Source organism: Salmo trutta, chromosome 1 (genome assembly GCF_901001165.1).
Source record: "Salmo trutta chromosome 1, fSalTru1.1, whole genome shotgun sequence".
In the NCBI taxonomy this organism is placed as follows: Eukaryota; Metazoa; Chordata; class Actinopteri; order Salmoniformes; family Salmonidae; genus Salmo; species Salmo trutta.
The window spans coordinates 75246572-75266208 of record NC_042957.1 but is presented as its reverse complement, the minus strand read 5'-3'; the positions used below and the strand labels follow the sequence as shown (position 1 = coordinate 75266208).

Genomic DNA, 19637 nt, shown 5'->3' with positions numbered 1-19637 from the left:
CCCTACCCTATGCTTTGACCTCTTTCTCCCCTCTCTCTCCAGATGAAATCTTGCGTCTTGTGACGGCCGGCCGCCCAACAACCTGCCCGCTTGACCCTATCCCCTCCTCTCTTCTCCAGACCATTTCAGGAGACCTTCTCCCTTACCTCACCTCGCTCATCAACTCGTCCCTGACCGCTGGCTACGTCCCTTCCGTCTTCAAGAGAGCGAGAGTTGCACCCCTTCTCAAAAAACCTACACTCGATCCCTCTGATGTCAACAACTACAGACCAGTATCCCTTCTTTATTTTCTCTCCAAAACTCTTGAACGTGCCGTCCTTGGCCAGCTCTCCTGCTATCTCTCTCAGAATGACCGTCTCGATCCAAATCAGTCAGGTTTCAAGGCTGGTCATTCAACTGAGACTGCTCTTCTCTGTGTCACGGAGGCTCTCCGCACTGCTAAAGCTAACTCTCTCTCCTCTGCCCTCATCCTTCTAGACCTATCTGCTGCCTTTGATACTGTGAACCATCAGATCCTCCTCTCCACCCTCTCCGAGTTGGGTATCTCCGGCGCGGCTCACTCTTGGATTGCATCCTACCTGACAGGTCGCTCCTACCAGGTGGCGTGGCGAGAATCTGTCTCCGCTCCACGTGCTCTCACCACTGGTGTCCCCCAGGGCTCAGTTCTAGGCCCTCTCCTTTTCTTGCTATACACCAAGTCACTTGGCTCTGTCATATCCTCACATGGTCTCTCCTATCATTGCGACGCAGACGATACACAATTAATCTTCTCTTTTCCCCCTTCTGATAACCAGGTGGCGAATCGCATCTCTGCATGTCTGGCAGACATATCAGTGTGGATGACGGATCACCACCTCAAGCTGAACCTCGGCAAGACGGAGCTGCTCTTCTTCCCGGGGAAGGACTGCCCTTTCCATGATCTCGCCATCACGGTGGACAACTCCATTGTGTCCTCCTCCCAGAGTGCTAAGAGCCTCGGCGTGACCCTGGACAACACCCTGTCGTTCTCCGCTAACATCAAGGCAGTGACCCGATCCTGTAGTTTCATGCTATACAACATTCGCAGAGTACAACCCTGCCTTACACAGGAAGCGGCGCAGGTCCTAATCCAGGCACTTGTCATCTCCCGTCTGGATTACTGCAACTCCCTGTTGGCGGGGCTCCCTGCCTGTGCCATTAAACCCCTACAACTCATCCAGAACGCCGCAGCCCATCTGGTGTTCAACCTTCCCAAGTTCTCTCACGTCACCCCGCTCCTCCGCACACTCCACTGGCTTCCAGTTGAAGCTCGCATCTGCTACAAGACCATGGTGCTTGCCTACGGAGCTGTGAGGGGAACGGCACCTCCGTACCTTCAGGCTCTGATCAGGCCCTACACCCAAACAAGGGCACTGCATTCATCCACCTGGCACCCCAATGGTGGAACAAGCTCCCTCACGACGCCAGGACAGCGGAGTCAATCACCACCTTCCGTAGACACCTGAAACCCCACCTCTTTAAGGAATACCTGGGATAGGATATAGTAATCCTTCTAACCCCCCCCCCCCCCAAAAAGATATAGATGTACTATTGTAAAGTGGTTGTTCCACTGGATATCTTAAGGTGAATGCACCAATTTGTAAGTCTATAATAATAACTTAATAACTTAATAATAACTTAATAATAATAACTAATCAGCTACGAGACAAAATCACTTTTTTTTTAAGACAACTTTATTGCTATGTGGGTATTTTTCCCACATTAATTTATACGCCATTGGTTTATGCAATAATATTTTTTTACTACGAAATATATAAATATATATATATTCCTAGCTGTAATATATGATTAATGTATTGTTCGGTTCACAGTGCGTACCGAACCCCGTGCACCGTGCACCGTGGACCCTGTACAGAACAGTTCATTACGAATACACCTGCCGTTTCACCCCTAGTAAATACTGAAAATACAGAGTAAGGTACTACAGGACTACTTTACAAATATACTGTTGAAATACAACTCTTTCCTCTTTCTCCCTGCTGGCAAATATACTCATGAACAATCCATGCCTCAATTATCTCAAGGCTTGAAAATCTGTCTTAACCTGTCTCCTCCCATTCATCTACACTGGTTGAAGTTGATTTAGCAGGTGACATCAATAAGAGATCATAGCTTTCACCTGGATTCACCTGGTCAGTCTATGGCATGGAAAGAGCAGGTGTTCATAATGATTTGTGCACTCAGTATATACTGTTGAAATACATCTCTTTGAGACACAAGGTGGAACTATATTATAACTGTTTGAGCAAAAAGGTGGAAGCATATTACAACTGGTTGAGCCACAAGGTGGAAGCATATTACAACTGTTTGAGCCACAAGGCAGAAGCATATTACAACTGTTTGAGCCACAAGGTGGAAGCCTATTACAACTGTTTGAGCCACAAGGTGGAAGCATATTACAACTGTTTGAGCCACAACATGGAAGCATATTACAACTGTTTGAGCCACAAGGTGGAAGCATATTACAACTGTTTGAGCCACAAGGTGGAATCATATTACAACTGTTTGAGCCACAAGGTGGAAGCATATTACAACTGTTTGAGCCACAAGGTGGAATCATATTACAACTGTTTGAGCCACAAGGTGGAAGCATATTACAACTGTTTGAGCCACAAGGTAGAAGCATATTACAACTGTTTGAGCCACAAGGTGGAAGCATATTACAACTGTTTGAGCCACAAGGTGGAATCATATTACAACTGTTTGAGCCACAAGGTGGAAGCATATTACAACTGTTTGAGCCACAAGGTGGAAGCATATTACAACTGTTTGAGCCACAAGGTGGAAGCATATTACAACTGTTTGAGCCACAAGGTGGAAGCATATTACAACTGTTTGGGCTACAACGAGGAAGCATATTACAGCTGTTTGAGCCACAACATGGCAGCATATTACAATATGTTTCTCTCTTCTCTTTCCACCCGCTGGCAAAAATATTAATGACTCAAATGTTATTGTACATCGTAGTAAGATGCAAGTTTATAACACTATTGAATATTGTAACGATAAAATATGAATATATTGAACATATCATGTCATTGTACTGTTGTTTTAATTCCTCATACAGTGAAATAGTACAAGCAAATATTGTACAGGAAATAATGTAATCCCCAATCACATGCTTTCTTTACATATTAACAGTTTTCTTTAGATAGATATGGATGATAATTAAATAGGTACTTTCAGAATTATATTATAATTAGGTCCAGAGGGGGTGTGGTATATGGCCAATATACCACGACTAAGGGCTGTTCTAATGCAGGAATCAACGTGGAGTGCCTGGATACAGCCCTTAGCCGTAGTATATTGGCCATATACCACAAACCCCCGAGGTGCCTTAATGGGATTATAAACGGGTTACCAACGTAATTAAAGCAGTACAAATAAATGTTTTGGTATGCGGTCTGATACAATATACCACAGCTGTCAGCCAATCAGCTGTCACGGTTGTCGGTGAAGGAGGACCAAAACGCAGCAGGCATGCGGTTGTTCATTTTGAACATTTATTAAATCAAAAAGAACACTCCAAAACAACACGAACAACGAAATACAGACAGTCTGGCAAGGCACAAGGCTAAACACAGAACAATCTCCCACAAATGACAAACACAAACACACCCCAATATATGGGACTCTCAATCAAAGGCAAAGAGAAAACACCTGCCTTCAATTGAGAGTCCCAACCCCAATTAATCAACCATGGACATACACTCACTAGACTCCACATAGAAATACCTAAGCATAAACCAAAAACCCGGAAATACCAAATCAAACACCCTTTTAACAAACACACCACCCCGAAAACACATAAAACAAATACCCTCTGCCACGTCCTGACCAAACTACAATAACAATTAACCCTTATATTGGCCAGGATGTGACATCAGCATTCAGGGCTTGAACAACCCAGTTTATAAAACAATCATATCACACTAATGAAGGTTCTCAATAATGTGAAGTTCTAATTTAAACTAAACTTCTGGTCCATCTCTGGTTATTCATTAACATTACAGTAAACCTACATCCTGGATATCTGGATCAACTATTTCTGTAGCTGGACTAAAGTCAGAGAGCAGGCTGCTATATTTGAGTTCAGTTAAATTCCCCCTCATTTAGTGCTGCTATCACTGATGCTCATCAACATGATCAAATAAAAACACTTGTTCTTTAGAATGCTCTTTATTGAATATCCACAATACAGCAAAGATCTAACTATTCCTCTATTATACATCTGCAAAGCAACCAATTTCAAATATAAAAAGCATACTTATCATATAGCCTACAATATCAGTATTAGTGGATATTTCTCTCTTTAATGGAACATAATGTATATATGCAGGTTAAACTTCTAATGAATTAATAATAACTTCAAAAGTGATGTAGAAAATCAAATTGACATTACAATGGTTCTCAGGCTATTCAGTGCTGCATTCAGACTTCTTGATGCCTTTCTCAGCGAACTTGGAGCCCACGGTGACTTTACATGAGAACACTTTGTCCTGGTTCCATTCTGACGTGTCAACGGTCAGACAACTACTGAGTTGGAACGTCTTGTCGGCTTGCGGCACCGGGCCACTCGTCGCGATGTCGCCGGTGACCGGATTCCCGCCAGCGGTCCAGCTGACATCGGCGTAGCCCATGGCCATCTGACTGGCCAGACACACCAGGGTGACTTTGTTGGACTTCAACTCATCGCTGGACGGAGGGAGGATGGTCAAGACAGGTGGAGGGAGGGTAGAGTCTGGACCAATGGAATGAGCAGAATAAATATTACACAAAATCATTTGATATGTTAGTAGAATGAAACAGGGTTGTGTAGAATAAAAATATAACGTTTTCTCAAAGACTACAAACAATTAACATGTTGGGCTCATAAAATGAAAAGGCACTAAAACCATGTAAGTATATTGTTACATGTTACTCACAAATCTCTGTTTGTAGCTGGACTTATTTAGAAACTTTCTAAGTAACTCTCCATATGTGACTTTTCAGAGGTAAAGCAGATTTCTGTGCAAGTGGATAACGAGTTCAGATCACTATGTTTAAACATAATCAAGTAGTCAGATGTGCTAAATGAGGGATACAATCAAACATATATCCTACTTCTAGTCAACCAGCAAACAGAGAACTGTAATATAGTAACCTACAATGTAATGAATCATGTAGTTACTTTGTGTGTAACTACCATATACATGGTTTTATCATCATTTAATATAACGTGGGACCAACATTATAAAGGTTGATACAACTTTATGTAGCATTCACATTCAAATCTACCTCTAAGTAAATAGATGATTATTGTTTAGACATTATAAATGAGTAGTGTTGTCAAGTGACAGCAGTAACCTACATGTTGAAATAGTGCAATACGTTTATTAAGTTTAAATGTGAAATCAACAACTACAGATATACTGTAGGATATGAAGATGTCACAATGTGTGCATGACACTTGATAATCGGTCCACAAAGTAGGCTATTTACACAAAATAAATATGAAATAAGAATATAATGTTAAATATTTAATTCTATTAACTATTATGTATTACAAAAAACCTTGACTTCAAAAATATAACGTTAAAAGAAAGGGTACTCACCACTGACAATGAGCTTGGTTCCTTGTCCGAATACCACAGTGATTCAGTTTGTATACACAGCCGTACAAAAACCTCCTCACTCTCTCTACTGAGAGGACAGGAACTGGTACATCCCATTCAGACAGAGCTTCATTCTCTCTACTGAGAGGACAGGAACTGAACCATCCCATTCAGACAGAGCTTCACTCTCTCTACTGAGAGGACAGGAACTGAAACATCCCATTCAGACAGAGCTTCACTCTCTCTACTGAGAGGACAGGAACTGAAACATCCCATTCAGACAGAGCTTCACTCTCACTACTGAGAGGACAGGAACTGAAATATCCCATTCAGACAGAGCTTCACTCTCTCTACTGAGAGGACAGGAACTGAAATATCCCATTCAGACAGAGCTTCACTCTCTCTACTGAGAGGACAGACAGGAACTGAAACGTCCCATTCATACAGAGCTTCACTCTCTCTATAAACATCACAGGCTTTTCTAGAGTTTCTCTCTATGAAGTAACAGCATATAGTATAGCATCATATTCTGCTGTTGGTGTCTGGTCCTTTTGAAGTTAAAGCACTATCCATACGATGCAGTGTTGACTTGGTGATGATCTTGATGATGATATTATGATGATGTCTTGACCTGATGATGATGATTATGGTGGTGATGATGATGATGATGGTAATGATGGTGGTGATGATGATGATGATGATGGTAATGATGATGATGATGATGATCACAACAAGAGAGACAACATCATTTTCCTTTCAGACAATGTCTTCTTATAATCTTGTTGACATGTAGGGATGGATGGTTCTTCCATTTCCAGATCTCCCAATATGTCATGTATATATTGTTATAATAATCACTGATTAACTTCAACTTCTGTTTCTTAGAGTTCACCCCTCTGCCACTTTTAAAGCAGAAGTGAGTGTATTTGGTGAGGAGGTTTTTGTCATGCTGTATATCACTATGATACGTAGTAATAAACAGAGCTGTCCCATGTCTGACAGTAATACTCCACTGAGTCTGCCTCCTCCACATTGTTAATAATCAAACGATAATCTGATTTAGACTGATGATTAGATGTGAATTTAGGAGAGGAGAAACCAGAACCATATTCTACAGAGCTCCAACCAGTGTGGTACCACCTTAACATGTACTGAGGAACTCCTCCTGGAATCTGTTTATACCAACGAGCAGCACTATTATCAACAGTCCCCAGGTTACAGTCCATAGTGGCCGTCTCTATTATCAACAGTCCCCAGGTTACAGTCCTTAGTGTCCGTCGCTATTATCAACAGTCCCCAGGTTACAGTCCATAGTGTCCGTCTCTATTATCAACAGTCCCCAGGTTACAGTCCATAGTGTCCGTCTCTATTATCAACAGTCCCCAGGTTACAGTCCAGAGTGGCCGTCTCTATTATCAACAGTCCCCAGGTTACAGTCCAGAGTGGCCGTCTCTATTATCAACAGTCCCCAGGTTACAGTCTATAGTGTCCGTCTCTATTATCAACAGTCCCCAGGTTACAGTCCATAGTGTCCGTCTCTATTATCAAAAGTCCCCAGGTTACAGTCCAGAGTGGCCGTCTCTATTATCAACAGTCCCCAGGTTACAGTCCATAGTGTCCGTCTCAATTATCAACAGTCCCCAGGTTACAGTCCAGAGTGGCCGTCTCTATTATCAACAGTCCCCAGGTTACAGTCCATAGTGTCCGTCTCTATTATCAACAGTCCCCAGGTTACAGTCCATAGTGACCGTCACTATTATTAACAGTCCCCAGGTTACAGTCCATAGTGTCCATCTCTACTATCAACAGTCCCCAGGTTACAGTCCATAGTGTCCGTCTCTATTATCAACAGTCCCCAGGTTACAGTCCATAGTGACCGTCACTATTATTAACAGTCCCCAGGTAACAGTCCATAGTGTCCATCTCTATCATCAACAGTCCACAGGTTACAGTCCATAGTGGCCGTCTCTATTATCAACAGTCCCCAGGTTACAGTCTATAGTGTCCGTCTCTATTATCAACAGTCCCCAGGTTACAGTCCATAGTGTCCGTCTCTATTATCAACAGTCCCCAGGTTACAGTCCAGAGTGGCCGTCTCTATTATCAACAGTCCCCAGGTTACAGTCCATAGTGACCGTCACTATTATTAACAGTCCCCAGGTTACAGTCCATAGTGTCCATCTCTATCATCAACAGTCCACAGGTTACAGTCCATAGTGGCCGTCTCTATTATCAACAGTCCCCAGGTTACAGTCCATAGTGACCGTCACTATTATTAACAGTCCCCAGGTTACAGTCCAGAGTGGCCGTCTCTATTATCAACAGTCCACAGGTTACAGTCCATAGTGGCGGTCTCTATTATCAACAGTCCCCAGGTTACAGTCTATAGTGGCCATCTCTTATCAACAGTCCCCAGGTTACAGTCCATAGTGGCCGTCACTATTCTCAACAGTCCCCAGGTTACAGTCCACAGTGTCCGTCTCTCCTTTCCTCACTGTCACAACAGGAGGCTTCTGTGTCACCACAGTCACACCACTGACACCTGGGAAATAAGAAGATGACATGTAGTAAAGACAAACATACAGACTCACTATTAATAAAACAGGAAGTAAAATCTCCAGGAAGTCAGACTCCTTACATGTTAGAGCAGTGATGAGAGTGCAGAGTGTCCCCAGCATGTTGTCAGTGTGTGGTGTGAACGGCCCTTACTGTCCAGCTGAGAGATGAGCAGGGTTGGAGTTTGAGGAGAGGAGAGGCTGCAGAACCCACCTATAAGGAGACAGACAGGGAGGACCAGAGGGAGGGGCCTCTACAGTTAACCTATCACCAAGCCAGGGAGGACCAGAGGGAGCGGCCTCTATATCTCAGCCTATCAGCTTCTGTATGATGGACTTCTGATTAATTTAAATTACTGTAACTATTCAACTATAAAAATATTTATATATTTTTGATTGGACTAACAAAAACCATATGGGATCATTTTGGTTACACTGAAACGAGCAGTATTTAGTTTCATGTGAGTTATGTTGGTAAGTTTCCTTAAAATCAGCATGTCATAATATGTATAATAATAACATAATAATATTATCTGGATGGTGGGGTTCTGAACTAACAGTATATCACTAAATGACTGTTGATGTAATATGTCTCTACTGTAAACCAGGGGACTGACTATCATGGAGGTTATCTGATACATGGAGTCTTCTGTTAGGACGGAACAATCTGGAATATCACTTTATCATTCATGGTTTGTGACAACTAGATGTAATTGTTAATGACAACGTTCTACTAAATGTGTGAAGGGTTTTGTGTAAAACACAAGCATGGCCTGTTATCATACTGCAGACACACTGGTTCAGGATGACTTGACATTCAGTTAGTGTCTATATTCAGAACATCTAAAAGCAGAAGTGAGTGTGTTTGGTGAGGAGGTTTTTGTCATGGTGTATATCACTGTGATACGTGCGCATTTACAGAGTTGTCCCATGTCTGACAGTATTACACTGCTGAGTCTGTCTCCTCCACAGTATTAATAATCAAACGATAATCTGATTTAGACTGATGATTAGATGTGAATTTAGGAGAGGAGAAACCAGAACCATATTCTACAGAGCTCCAACCAGTGTGGTACCACCTTAACATGTACTGAGGAACTCCTCCTGGAACCTGTTTATACCAACGAGCAGCACTATTATCAACAGTCCCCAGGTTACAGTCCATAGTGGCCGTCTCTCCTTTCCTCACTGTCACAACAGGAGGCTTCTGTGTCACCACAGTCACACCACTGACACCTGGGAAATAAGAAGATGACATGTAGAAAAGACAAACATACAGACTCACTATTAATAAAACAGGAAGTAAAACCTCCAGGAAGTCAGACTCCTTACATGTTAGAGCAGTGATGAGAGTGCCCCAGCATGTTGTCAGTGTGTGGTGTGAACGGCCCTTACTGTCCAGCTGAGAGATGAGCAGGGTTGGAGTGTGAGGAGAGGAGAGGCTGCAGGAACCACCTATAAGGAGACAGGGAGGACTAGAGGGAGGGGCCTCTACAGTTAACCTATCACCAAGCCATGTAGGACCAGAGGGCGGGGCCTCTACAATCACTAGCTACTCTCATGGTTGATTGACATGTCTGGGTGTTAACAGACTTCCACAGTTCTAATAACACTACTATAATTATTGATCTTTAATCTAAACACACTGACCTACAAGTCACTTGAAATGTGTCCCAACTATTTAAGTAAAGGGCAAGTATGATAAACTAACTAAAAATATTTGTTCTGCTTTTGACTCTGCACCATCCTCTACCCCTACCCTCATCACAGCTCCATTATACAACCCATGATGTTTATATTAATAACCACATATCCTCTACCCTCCTTCATTATATAATCCATGATGTTTATATTAATCACTACATATCCTCTACCCTCCTCCATTATATAATCCATGATGTTTATATTAATCACTACATATCATCTACCCTCCTCCATTATATAATCCATGATGTTTATATTAATCACTACATATCCTCTACCCTCCTCCATTATATAATCCATGATGTTTATATTAATCACCACATATCATCTACCCTCCTCCATTATATAATCCATGATGTTTATATTAATCACTACATATCCTCTACCCTCCTCCATTATATAATCCATGATGTTTATATTAATCACTACATATCCTCTACCCTCCTCCATTATATAATCCATGATGTTTATATTAATCACATATCCTCTACCCTCCTCCATTATATAATCCATGATGTTTATATTAATCACTACATATCCTCTACCCTCCTCCATTATATAATCCATGATGTTTATAATAATCACTACATATCCTCTACCCTCCTCCATTATATAATCCATGATGTTTATATTAATCACTACATATCCTCTACCCTCCTCCATTATATAATCCATGATGTTTATGATCACTACATATCCTCTACCCTCCATTATATAATCCATGATGTTTATATTAATCACTACATATCCTCTACCCTCCTCCATTATATAATCCATGATGTTTATATTAATCACTACATATCCTCTACCCTCCTCCATTATATAATCCATGATGTTTATATTAATCACTACATATCCTCTACCCTCCTCCATTATATAATCCATGATGTTTATATTAATCACTACATATCATCTACCCTCCTCCATTATATAATCCATGATGTTTATATTAATCACCACATATCCTCTACCCTCCTCCATTATATAATCCATGATGTTTATATTAATCACCACATATCCTCTACCCTCCATTATATTATCCATGATGTTTATATTAATTGAATACAGAAAGGAAAATGCAGCACACCGCTGCTCATGCTCCCAGGTGATTTTATTTATAACAACGTTTCAACCCTTAGGTTTTCATCAGGCAACGATATCCCAGCTGGGGGTGGAAGGTCCTTTATATAGGGGCGGTACTCAGTGACATCACTTCCTGAAACAGGAGATACAAAAAATATAACATAGGTTCACTATATTAAACATTCAATGTATCAAAATATATGATCATACACAAGGAATGTGATCAATATTTACAGTAGTATATGTATACATAGACAGAAAATATTTGAATAATGTTTGGATAAAATAACATCATTTTGACATTTTGAAACTATAAAAATGGTTTCAAGTCAAACTCCTTGTTAAGGCCAAGAGGAGACAGTGTGTTCAGCCTGTGGATCCAGAAAGTTTCCCTTTGAAGAAGTTTCCTCTCAATGTCCCCTCCCCTGTGTGACATCTTGACCATTTCTATTCCAATGTATCTCAGAGAACTAATAGGATGTCCAGCTTGTACAAAATGAGCAGCAACCTGATTTTTGTCTCACCTGTCTGTATATTGCTGCGGTGCTCACTGATCTGTCTTAAGGCTTCTATGGGTTTTCCCTATGTAAGACAGACTACAAGGACATGTCAACGTGTAAATAACATTGGTGGACACGCAGGTAATCAGGCCTTTGATCTTAAATCTCTGTCCTGTGCGGCGGTAGGTAAATGAGTTGCATTTATAGGTGAAGCTGCATTGAGCACATTGGCAACATTTGTAATTACCCTCCGGAACCTTGTCCAAGAAAGTTTCCCTTTTCTCTGGTGGATAATCAGATTTGACCACAATGTCTCTCACGTTAGGCGGTCTTTTAAAGACCATACATGGGGGATATTTAAAAATGACTTTCAATTGTGGGTCAATATCAATAATGTACCAGTGCTTCCTGATAATGTCCTTAATGCCTTCCCTAATGGTGAGTATTGGGTGAAGCATGATGGGACATGTTCTGCTTTTTCTTTAACTTTTGGTTAAAGGCTTCCAACTGTGTTAGTCCTTCAAAATGATCATTGGCATGTTTTACCCAATTGTCTTTGTACCCCCTTTCCTTAAACCTTTGTGTGAGGTCCGTAGTCTGTTTCTTTCCTTAAACCTTTGTGTGAGGTCCGTAGTCTGTTTCTTTCCTTAAACCTTTGTGTGAGGTCCGTGGTCTGTTTCTTTCCTTAAACCTTTGTGTGAGTTCCGTGGTCTGTTTCTTTCCTTAAACCTTTGTGTGAGGTTCGTGGTCTGTTTCTTTCCTTAAACCTTTGTGTGAGGTCCGTGGTCTGTTTCTTTTAAGAAGCATCAGAGCTGCACATTCTTCTGATGAGGCTGAATTGGTTTATAGGGAGACTTTTAGTAAGTGGACGTGGATGAAAGCTTTCACCTCTAAGGAGGATATTCCTGTCCATAGGTTTCCTATAGAGATCTGTAGAGAGGGAGGTTTTATCCTTAATAACCATCACATCAGGAAAATTGATTTGTGATAGGTTATAGTTAAAGGTGAAACAAAGGTGTTCATTCATGGAGTTTAGATTAGCATGGAATTCCAAGAGTTCTTCCTGGGTCCCTGTATAGATCAGGAAAATGTCATCCAAATATCTCCAAATTAGGAGAATATTTGCAAGAAAGGGGTTAAGGTCTGCATTCAGCACCACATGTTTTTCAAACATTCCTAGATATAGGTTAACATAATTAGAAGCCATAGTGCTCCCCATCGCTGTCCGTTTGGTCTGGAGGAAGAAGTCTCCTCTGAAGAGAGAATAGTTGGAGGTTAGTAGCAGTTTAGCCAAGTCCACAATACAGTTGGTGCTGGGTAGAGCATTAGGGGGACGATCATTGAGGTAGAACATGAGGGCCTCTAGGTCGCCCTGATGGGGGATGTTAGTATATAGACTGGTTACATCAAAAGTACACAGAATATCATTTTTCAGGAATAGGGTCCACAGATTTAAAATATTAATAAAATCAATAGATTCTCTGGTATACGTGGGGAGAGAGATCACCCAGGTTTTAAAAAAATGGTAGAGATATTATCTCAGAGATCCGTTACCACTGACAATGGGCCTGCCTGGTATAGGTGGAGTCACGCTCTTGTGAATTTTGGGGAGAGCGTACTTTATTATGCCCTGGTCAAAGTAGTGCACTATAAAGAGAATAGAGTGCCATTTGGGATGCACACTCAGTTTCAGCCCCCCCCCCTTCTCCCCCCACACACAGTTCTGAGAGGAGATAAAATAACCCCTTAATTTGCATGAAGCTATAAATAAGGAGAGGAGGAGGAGAGGAGGAGGGGAGGAGGAGGGGAGGAGGAGGGGAGAGGAAGCAGGTGTGTCCTGGGGGAGAAAGGGAACAACACATCACATCCTGTAACTCAGTATCAGAACTAGAACAAGTCCCTTGTGAATGACTCTGATAACTAAAAATAGTAGAAATGAAACCATCAGCTGGTCTTTGGGTGGGACTGAAACCAGTGGTCTACAGACAGCTGTTCCTGTTGTAAAGTACATGTAGATCTTTCCTCAGTCATTATTGGTGGTCCTATGTCCTCCTCTGGTGGACGTTGACAGAACTGCAGACTCAGTTCTGATCACTAATGCACGATGGGGTGAATCCTAACTTCCAATTAAGGTGAATCTTTATTTAGTCATGCATTGATGCCTATGGGAGACTAAGTGAAAATGTGTCTGAACTGCAAGTTAGGATTCTCCCCAATGTGAACAAGACCAGACTTAGAGTGAGGGCACCAACCAGGACAGATGTGAGGAACCAGATGAGGACACAGAGAGAGAAAAAGGAACAGGACAAGGGTTCATGTGGACTAGAGGAAGGAGGATCCCTAAACCTTAGTTAGACTGATATAGTCTCAACTACATCACTACACTCTTCTCTGAGGAAGGAGGGTCCCTAAACCTTGATTAGACTGATATAGTCTCAACTACATCACTACACTCCTCTCTGAACCAGACCAACACAGAACTGAGGAGAGCTTTGTACTGACAACAGAGATACTGTACACTAACTTTCAATAACTTAATCATTTGTGATTGATTTGAAACTGCATGATGGATTTAGTCTGGAAATTATTACAATGAAATACAACTATAATGAAATACAACTGTTTGAGCCACAAGGTGGAAGCATATTATAATATTTTATCTCTTCTCTTTCCCCCTGCTGGCAAAGATGTATGGAGAGAAAAGATTCATGAGTAAAATGTTATTGTACATTATAGTAAGACATACGTTTATAACACTATTGAATATAAACTATTAATATATTGAATTTATTTTGTTACTGTACTGTTGTTTTAATTCCTCATACTGTGAAAAGTACAAGCAAATATTGCCTAGGAAATAATCAAGTTTCCTTTTCAAATCAACTATTTTAAATACATATGGAAGATTATTAAATAGGTACTTTTAGAATGTTCTTATAATACAATCATATCACACTAATGAAGGTTCTCAATAATGTGAAGTTCTAATTGAAACTAAACCTCTAGTCCATCTCTGGTTATTCATTAACATTACAGTAAACCTACATCCTGGATATCTGGATCATCTCTGGTGATTCATTAACATTACAGTAAACCTACATCCTGGATATCTGGATAAACTATTTCTGGATCTGGACTAAAGTCAGAGAGCAGGCTGCTCTATTTGAGTTCAGTTAAACTCCCCCTCATTTAGTGCTGCTAACACTGATGCTCATCAACATGATCAAATACAAACACTTGTTCTTTAGAATGCTCTTTATTGAATATCCACAATACAACAAAGCTCTAACTATTCTATTATAAATCTGCAAAGCAACCAATTTCAAATATAAAAAGTATACTTATCATATTGCCTATGATATAAGTAGTGGATATTTCTCTCTTTAATGGAACATAATGTATATATGCAGGTTAAACTTCTAATGAATTAATAATAACTTGAAAAGTGATGTAGAAAATCAAATTGACATTACAATGGTTCTCAGGCTATTCAGTGCTGCATTCAGACTTCTTGATGCCTTTCTCAGCGAACTTGGAGCCCACGGTGACTTTACATGAGAACACTTTGTCCTGGTTCCATTCTGACGTGTCAACGGTCAGACAACTACTGAGTTGGAACGTCTTGTCGGCTTGCGGCACCGGGCCACTCGTCGCGATGTCGCCGGTGACCGGATTCTCGCCAGCGGTCCAGCTGACATCGGCGTAGCCCATGGCCATCTGACTGGCCAGACACACCAGGGTGACTTTGTTGGACTTCAACTCATCGCTGGACGGAGGGAGGATGGTCAAGACAGGAGGAGGGAGGGTAGAGTCTGGACCAATGGAATGAGCAGAATAAATATTACACAAAATCATTTGATATGTTAGTAGAATGAAACAGGGTTGTGTAGAATAAAAATATAACGTTTTCTCAAAGACTACAAACAATTAACATGTTGGGCTCAAAAAATTAAAAGGCACTAAAACCATGTAATTATATTGTTACATGTTACTCACAAATCTCTGTTTGTAGATGGACTTATTTAGAAACTTTCTAAGTAACTCTCCATATGTGACTTTTCAGAGGTAAAGCAGATTTCTGTGCAAGTGGATAACGAGTTCAGATCACTATGTTTAAACATAATCAAGTAGTCAGATGTGCTGAATGAGGGATACAATCAAACAGATATCCTACTTCTAGTCAACCAGCAAACAGAGAACTGTAATATAGTAACCTACAATGTAATGAATCATGTAGTTACTTTGTGTGTAACTACCATATACATGGTTTTATCATCATTTAATATAACGTGGGACCAACATTATAAAGGTTGATACAACTTTATGAAGCATTCACATTCAAATCTACCTCTAAGTAAATAGATGATTATTGTTTAGACATTATAAATGAGTAGTGTTGTCAAGTGACAGCAGTAACCTACATGTTGAAATAGTGCAATATGTTTATTAAGTTTAAATGTGAAATCAACAACTACAGATATACTGTAGGATATGAAGATGTCACAATGTGTACATGACACTTGATAATCGGTCCACAAAGTAGGTTATTTACACAAAATAAATATGAAATAAGAATATAATGTTAAATATTTAATTCTATTAACTATTATGTATTACAAAAAATTCAAAAATATAACGTTAAAAGAAAGGGTACTCACCACTGACAATGAGCTTGGTTCCTTGTCCGAATACCACAGTGATTCAGTTTGTATACACAGCCGTACAAAAACCTCCTCACTCTCTCTACTGAGAGGACAGAACTGGTACATCCCATTCAGACAGAGCTTCATTCTCTCTACTGAGAGGACAGGAACTGGTACATCCCATTCAGACAGAGCTTCATTCTCTCTACTGAGAGGACAGGAACTGAAACATCCCATTCAGACAGAGCTTCACTCTCTCTACTGAGAGGACAGGAACTGGTACATCCCATTCAGACAGAGCTTCATTCTCTCTACTGAGAGGACAGGAACTGGTACATCCCATTCAGACAGAGCTTCACTCTCTCTACTGAGAGGACAGGAACTGAACCATCCCATTCAGACAGAGCTTCACTCTCTCTACTGAGAGGAGAGGAACTGAAACATCCCATTCAGACAGAGCTTCACTCTCTCTACTGAGAGGACAGGAACTGAAACATCCCATTCAGACAGAGCTTCACTCTCTCTACTGAGAGGACAGGAACTGAATCATCCCATTCAGACAGAGCTTCACTCTCTCTACTGAGAGGACAGGAACTGAAACATCCCATTCAAACAGAGCTTCACTCTCTCTACTGAGAGGACAGGAACTGAACCATCCCATTCAGACAGAGCTTCACTCTCACTACTGAGAGGACAGGAACTGAAACATCCCATTCAGACAGAGCTTCACTCTCACTACTGAGAGGACAGGAACTGAAACATCCCATTCAGACAGAGCTTCACTCTCTCTACTGAGAGGACAGGAACTGAAACATCCCATTCAGACAGAGCTTCACTCTCTCTACTGAGAGGACAGACAGGAACTGAAACGTCCCATTCATACAGAGCTTCACTCTCTCTACTGAGAGGACAGGAACTGAACCATCCCATTCAGACAGAGCTTCACTCTCACTACTGAGAGGACAGGAACTGAAACATCCCATTCAAACAGAGCTTCACTCTCTCTACTGAGAGGACAGGAACTGAACCATCCCATTCAGACAGAGCTTCACTCTCACTACTGAGAGGACAGGAACTGAAACATCCCATTCAGACAGAGCTTCACTCTCTCTACTGAGAGGACAGGAACTGAAACATCCCATTCAGACAGAGCTTCACTCTCTCTACTGAGAGGACAGACAGGAACTGAAACGTCCCATTCATACAGAGCTTCACTCTCTCTACTGAGAGGACAGGAACTGAACCATCCCATTCAGACAGAGCTTCACTCTCACTACAAACATCTCAGGCTATTCTAAAGTTTATCTCTATGAAGTAACAGTATATAGTAAAGCATCATATTCTGCTGTTGGTGTCTGGTCCTTTTGAATCCATCAGTTAAAGCAATATCCATATGATGTAGTCTTCACTTGATGATGATGATGATTACATCAAGAATGGCTAAATCTCTTTTCACAATTGTCGTGTAATCTTTATTGACAAGTAGGGATGGATGGTTCTTCCATTTCCAGATCTCCCATTGTGTCATGTATATATTGTTATAATAATGACGGATCAACTGCTGCTTCTTAGAGTTCACCCCTCTGCCACACATAAAGCAGAAGTGAGTGTATTTGGTGAGGAGGTTTTTGTCATAGTGTATATCACTGTGATGCCCACTCTTCAACAGAGTAGTCATTTGTTTTACAGTAATACACTGCTGAGTCTTCCTCATCCACAGTATTAATAATCAAACTATAATCTGATTTAGACTGATGATTAGATGTGAATTTAGGAGAGGAGAAACCAGAGCCATATTTTACAGAGGTCCATTTATAGTAGTACCACTGTAAAACATACTGAGGAACTCCTCCTGGAACCTGTTTATACCAAACAGCACTATTATCAACAGTCCCCAGGTTACAGTCCATAGTGGCCGTCTCTCCTTTCCTCACTGTCACAACAGGAGGCTTCTGTGTCACCACAGTCACACCACTGACACCTGGGACATAAGATGACATTAAGTAAATAGAAACATACAGACTCATTATTAATAAACCAGGAAGTAAAACCTCCAGGAAGTCAGACTCCTTACATGTTAGAGCAGTGATGAGAGTGCAGAGTGTCCCCAGCATGTTGTCAGTGTGTGATGTGAACGGCCCTTACTTTCCAGCTGAGAGATGAGCAGGGTTGGAGTGTGAGGAGAGGAGAGGCTGCAGGAACCACCTATAAGGAGACAAGGGGGACGAGAGGGAGGGGCCTCTACAGTTAACCTATCACCAAGCCATGTAGGACCAGAAGGCGGGGCCTCTACAATCACTAGCTACTCTCATAGTTGATTGACATGTCTGGGGGTTAACAGACTTCCACAGTTCTAATAATACTATTATAATGATTGATCTTTAATCTAAACACACTGACCTACAAGTCACTTTAAATGTGTCCCAACTATTTAAGCAAAGGGGCAGTATGATAAACTAACTCAAAAATATTTGTTCTGCTTTTGACTCTGCACCATCCTCTACCCCTACCCTCATCACAGCTCCATTATACAACCCATGATGTTTATATTAATAACCACATATCCTCTACCCTCCTCCATTATATAATCCATGATGTTTATATTAATCACTACATATCCTCTACCCTCCTCCATTATATAATCCATGATGTTTATATTAATCACTACATATCCTCTACCCTCCTCCATTATATAATCCATGATGTTTATATTAATCACTACATATCCTCTACCCTCCTCCATTATATAATCCATGATGTTTATATTAATCACTACATATCCTCTACCCTCCTCCATTATATAATCCATGATGTTTATATTAATCACTACATATCCTCTACCCTCCTCCATTATATAATCCATGATGTTTATATTAATCACTACATATCCTCTACCCTCCTCCATTATATAATCCATGATGTTTATATTAATCACTACATATCCTCTACCCTCCTCCATTATATAATCCATGATGTTTATATTAATCACCACATATCCTCTACCCTCCTCCATTATATAATCCATGATGTTTATATTAATCACCACATATCCTCTACCCTCCTCCATCATATAATCCATGATGTTTATATTAATCACTACATATCCTCTACCCTCCTCCATTATATAATCCATGATGTTTATATTAATCACTACATATCCTCTACCCTCCTCCATTATATAATCCATGATGTTTATATTAATCACTACATATCCTCTACCCTCCTCCATTATATAATCCATGATGTTTATATTAATAACCACATATCCTCTACCCTCCTCCATTATATAATCCATGATGTTTATATTAATCACTACATATCCTCTACCCTCCTCCATTATATAATCCATGATGTTTATATTAATCACCACATATCCTCTACCCTCCTCCATTATATAATCCATGATGTTTATATTAATCACCACATATCCTCTACCCTCCTCCATTATATAATCCATGATGTTTATATTAATCACTACATATCCTCTACCCTCCTCCATTATATAATCCATGATGTTTA

The 19637-nt window shown here is 40.6% G+C and overlaps 2 protein-coding genes across 2 annotated transcripts; both read right to left on the bottom strand.

Annotated features, from left to right (window-relative positions):
• Nucleotides 1–4202: 4202 nt before the first annotated feature.
• On the bottom strand, nt 4203–8931 carry LOC115207826 (immunoglobulin lambda-1 light chain). Its single transcript, XM_029775327.1, has 5 exons — nt 8272–8931; nt 8105–8175; nt 6602–6868; nt 5634–5667; nt 4203–4780 (listed from the first exon to the last, which is right to left on the bottom strand). Exons 1-5 carry the CDS (start codon nt 8309–8311, stop codon nt 4455–4457), a joined length of 738 nt encoding a protein of 245 aa, XP_029631187.1. The 5' UTR covers nt 8312–8931; the 3' UTR covers nt 4203–4454.
• Nucleotides 4203–18282, bottom strand: LOC115207817 (immunoglobulin lambda-1 light chain-like). The gene is made up of 5 exons (XM_029775314.1): nt 18193–18282; nt 17780–18099; nt 16134–16173; nt 14878–15287; nt 4203–4370 (listed from the first exon to the last, which is right to left on the bottom strand). The coding sequence occupies exons 1-4, from the start codon at nt 18230–18232 to the stop codon at nt 14962–14964; spliced, it is 726 nt and encodes a 241-aa protein (XP_029631174.1). The 5' UTR covers nt 18233–18282; the 3' UTR covers nt 4203–4370; nt 14878–14961.
• Between the last annotated feature and the right edge of the window lie 1355 nt (nt 18283–19637).

Bases quoted from the DNA above. Each gene is read 5' to 3' on its own strand.
- LOC115207826 (XM_029775327.1), bottom strand. From the start codon at position 8,311: ATGCTGGGGACACTCTGCACTCTCATCACTGCTCTAACAT. The intron at 6,869-8,104 runs GTGGACTGTAAC...TTGATAATAGAG, and splicing joins GGAAAGGAGAGACGGACACT to ACGGCCACTATGGACTGTAA. The intron at 4,781-5,633 runs GTGAGTACCCTT...CCATTGGTCCAG, and splicing joins AACCAAGCTCATTGTCAGTG to ACTCTACCCTCCCTCCACCT.
- LOC115207817 (XM_029775314.1), bottom strand. From the start codon at position 18,232: ATGCTGGGGACACTCTGCACTCTCATCACTGCTCTAACAT. The intron at 18,100-18,192 runs GTAAGGAGTCTG...CTTATGTCCCAG, and splicing joins TCTCATCACTGCTCTAACAT to GTGTCAGTGGTGTGACTGTG. The intron at 16,174-17,779 runs GAGTGGGCATCA...ACAAACTGAATC, and splicing joins CAAATGACTACTCTGTTGAA to ACTGTGGTATTCGGACAAGG.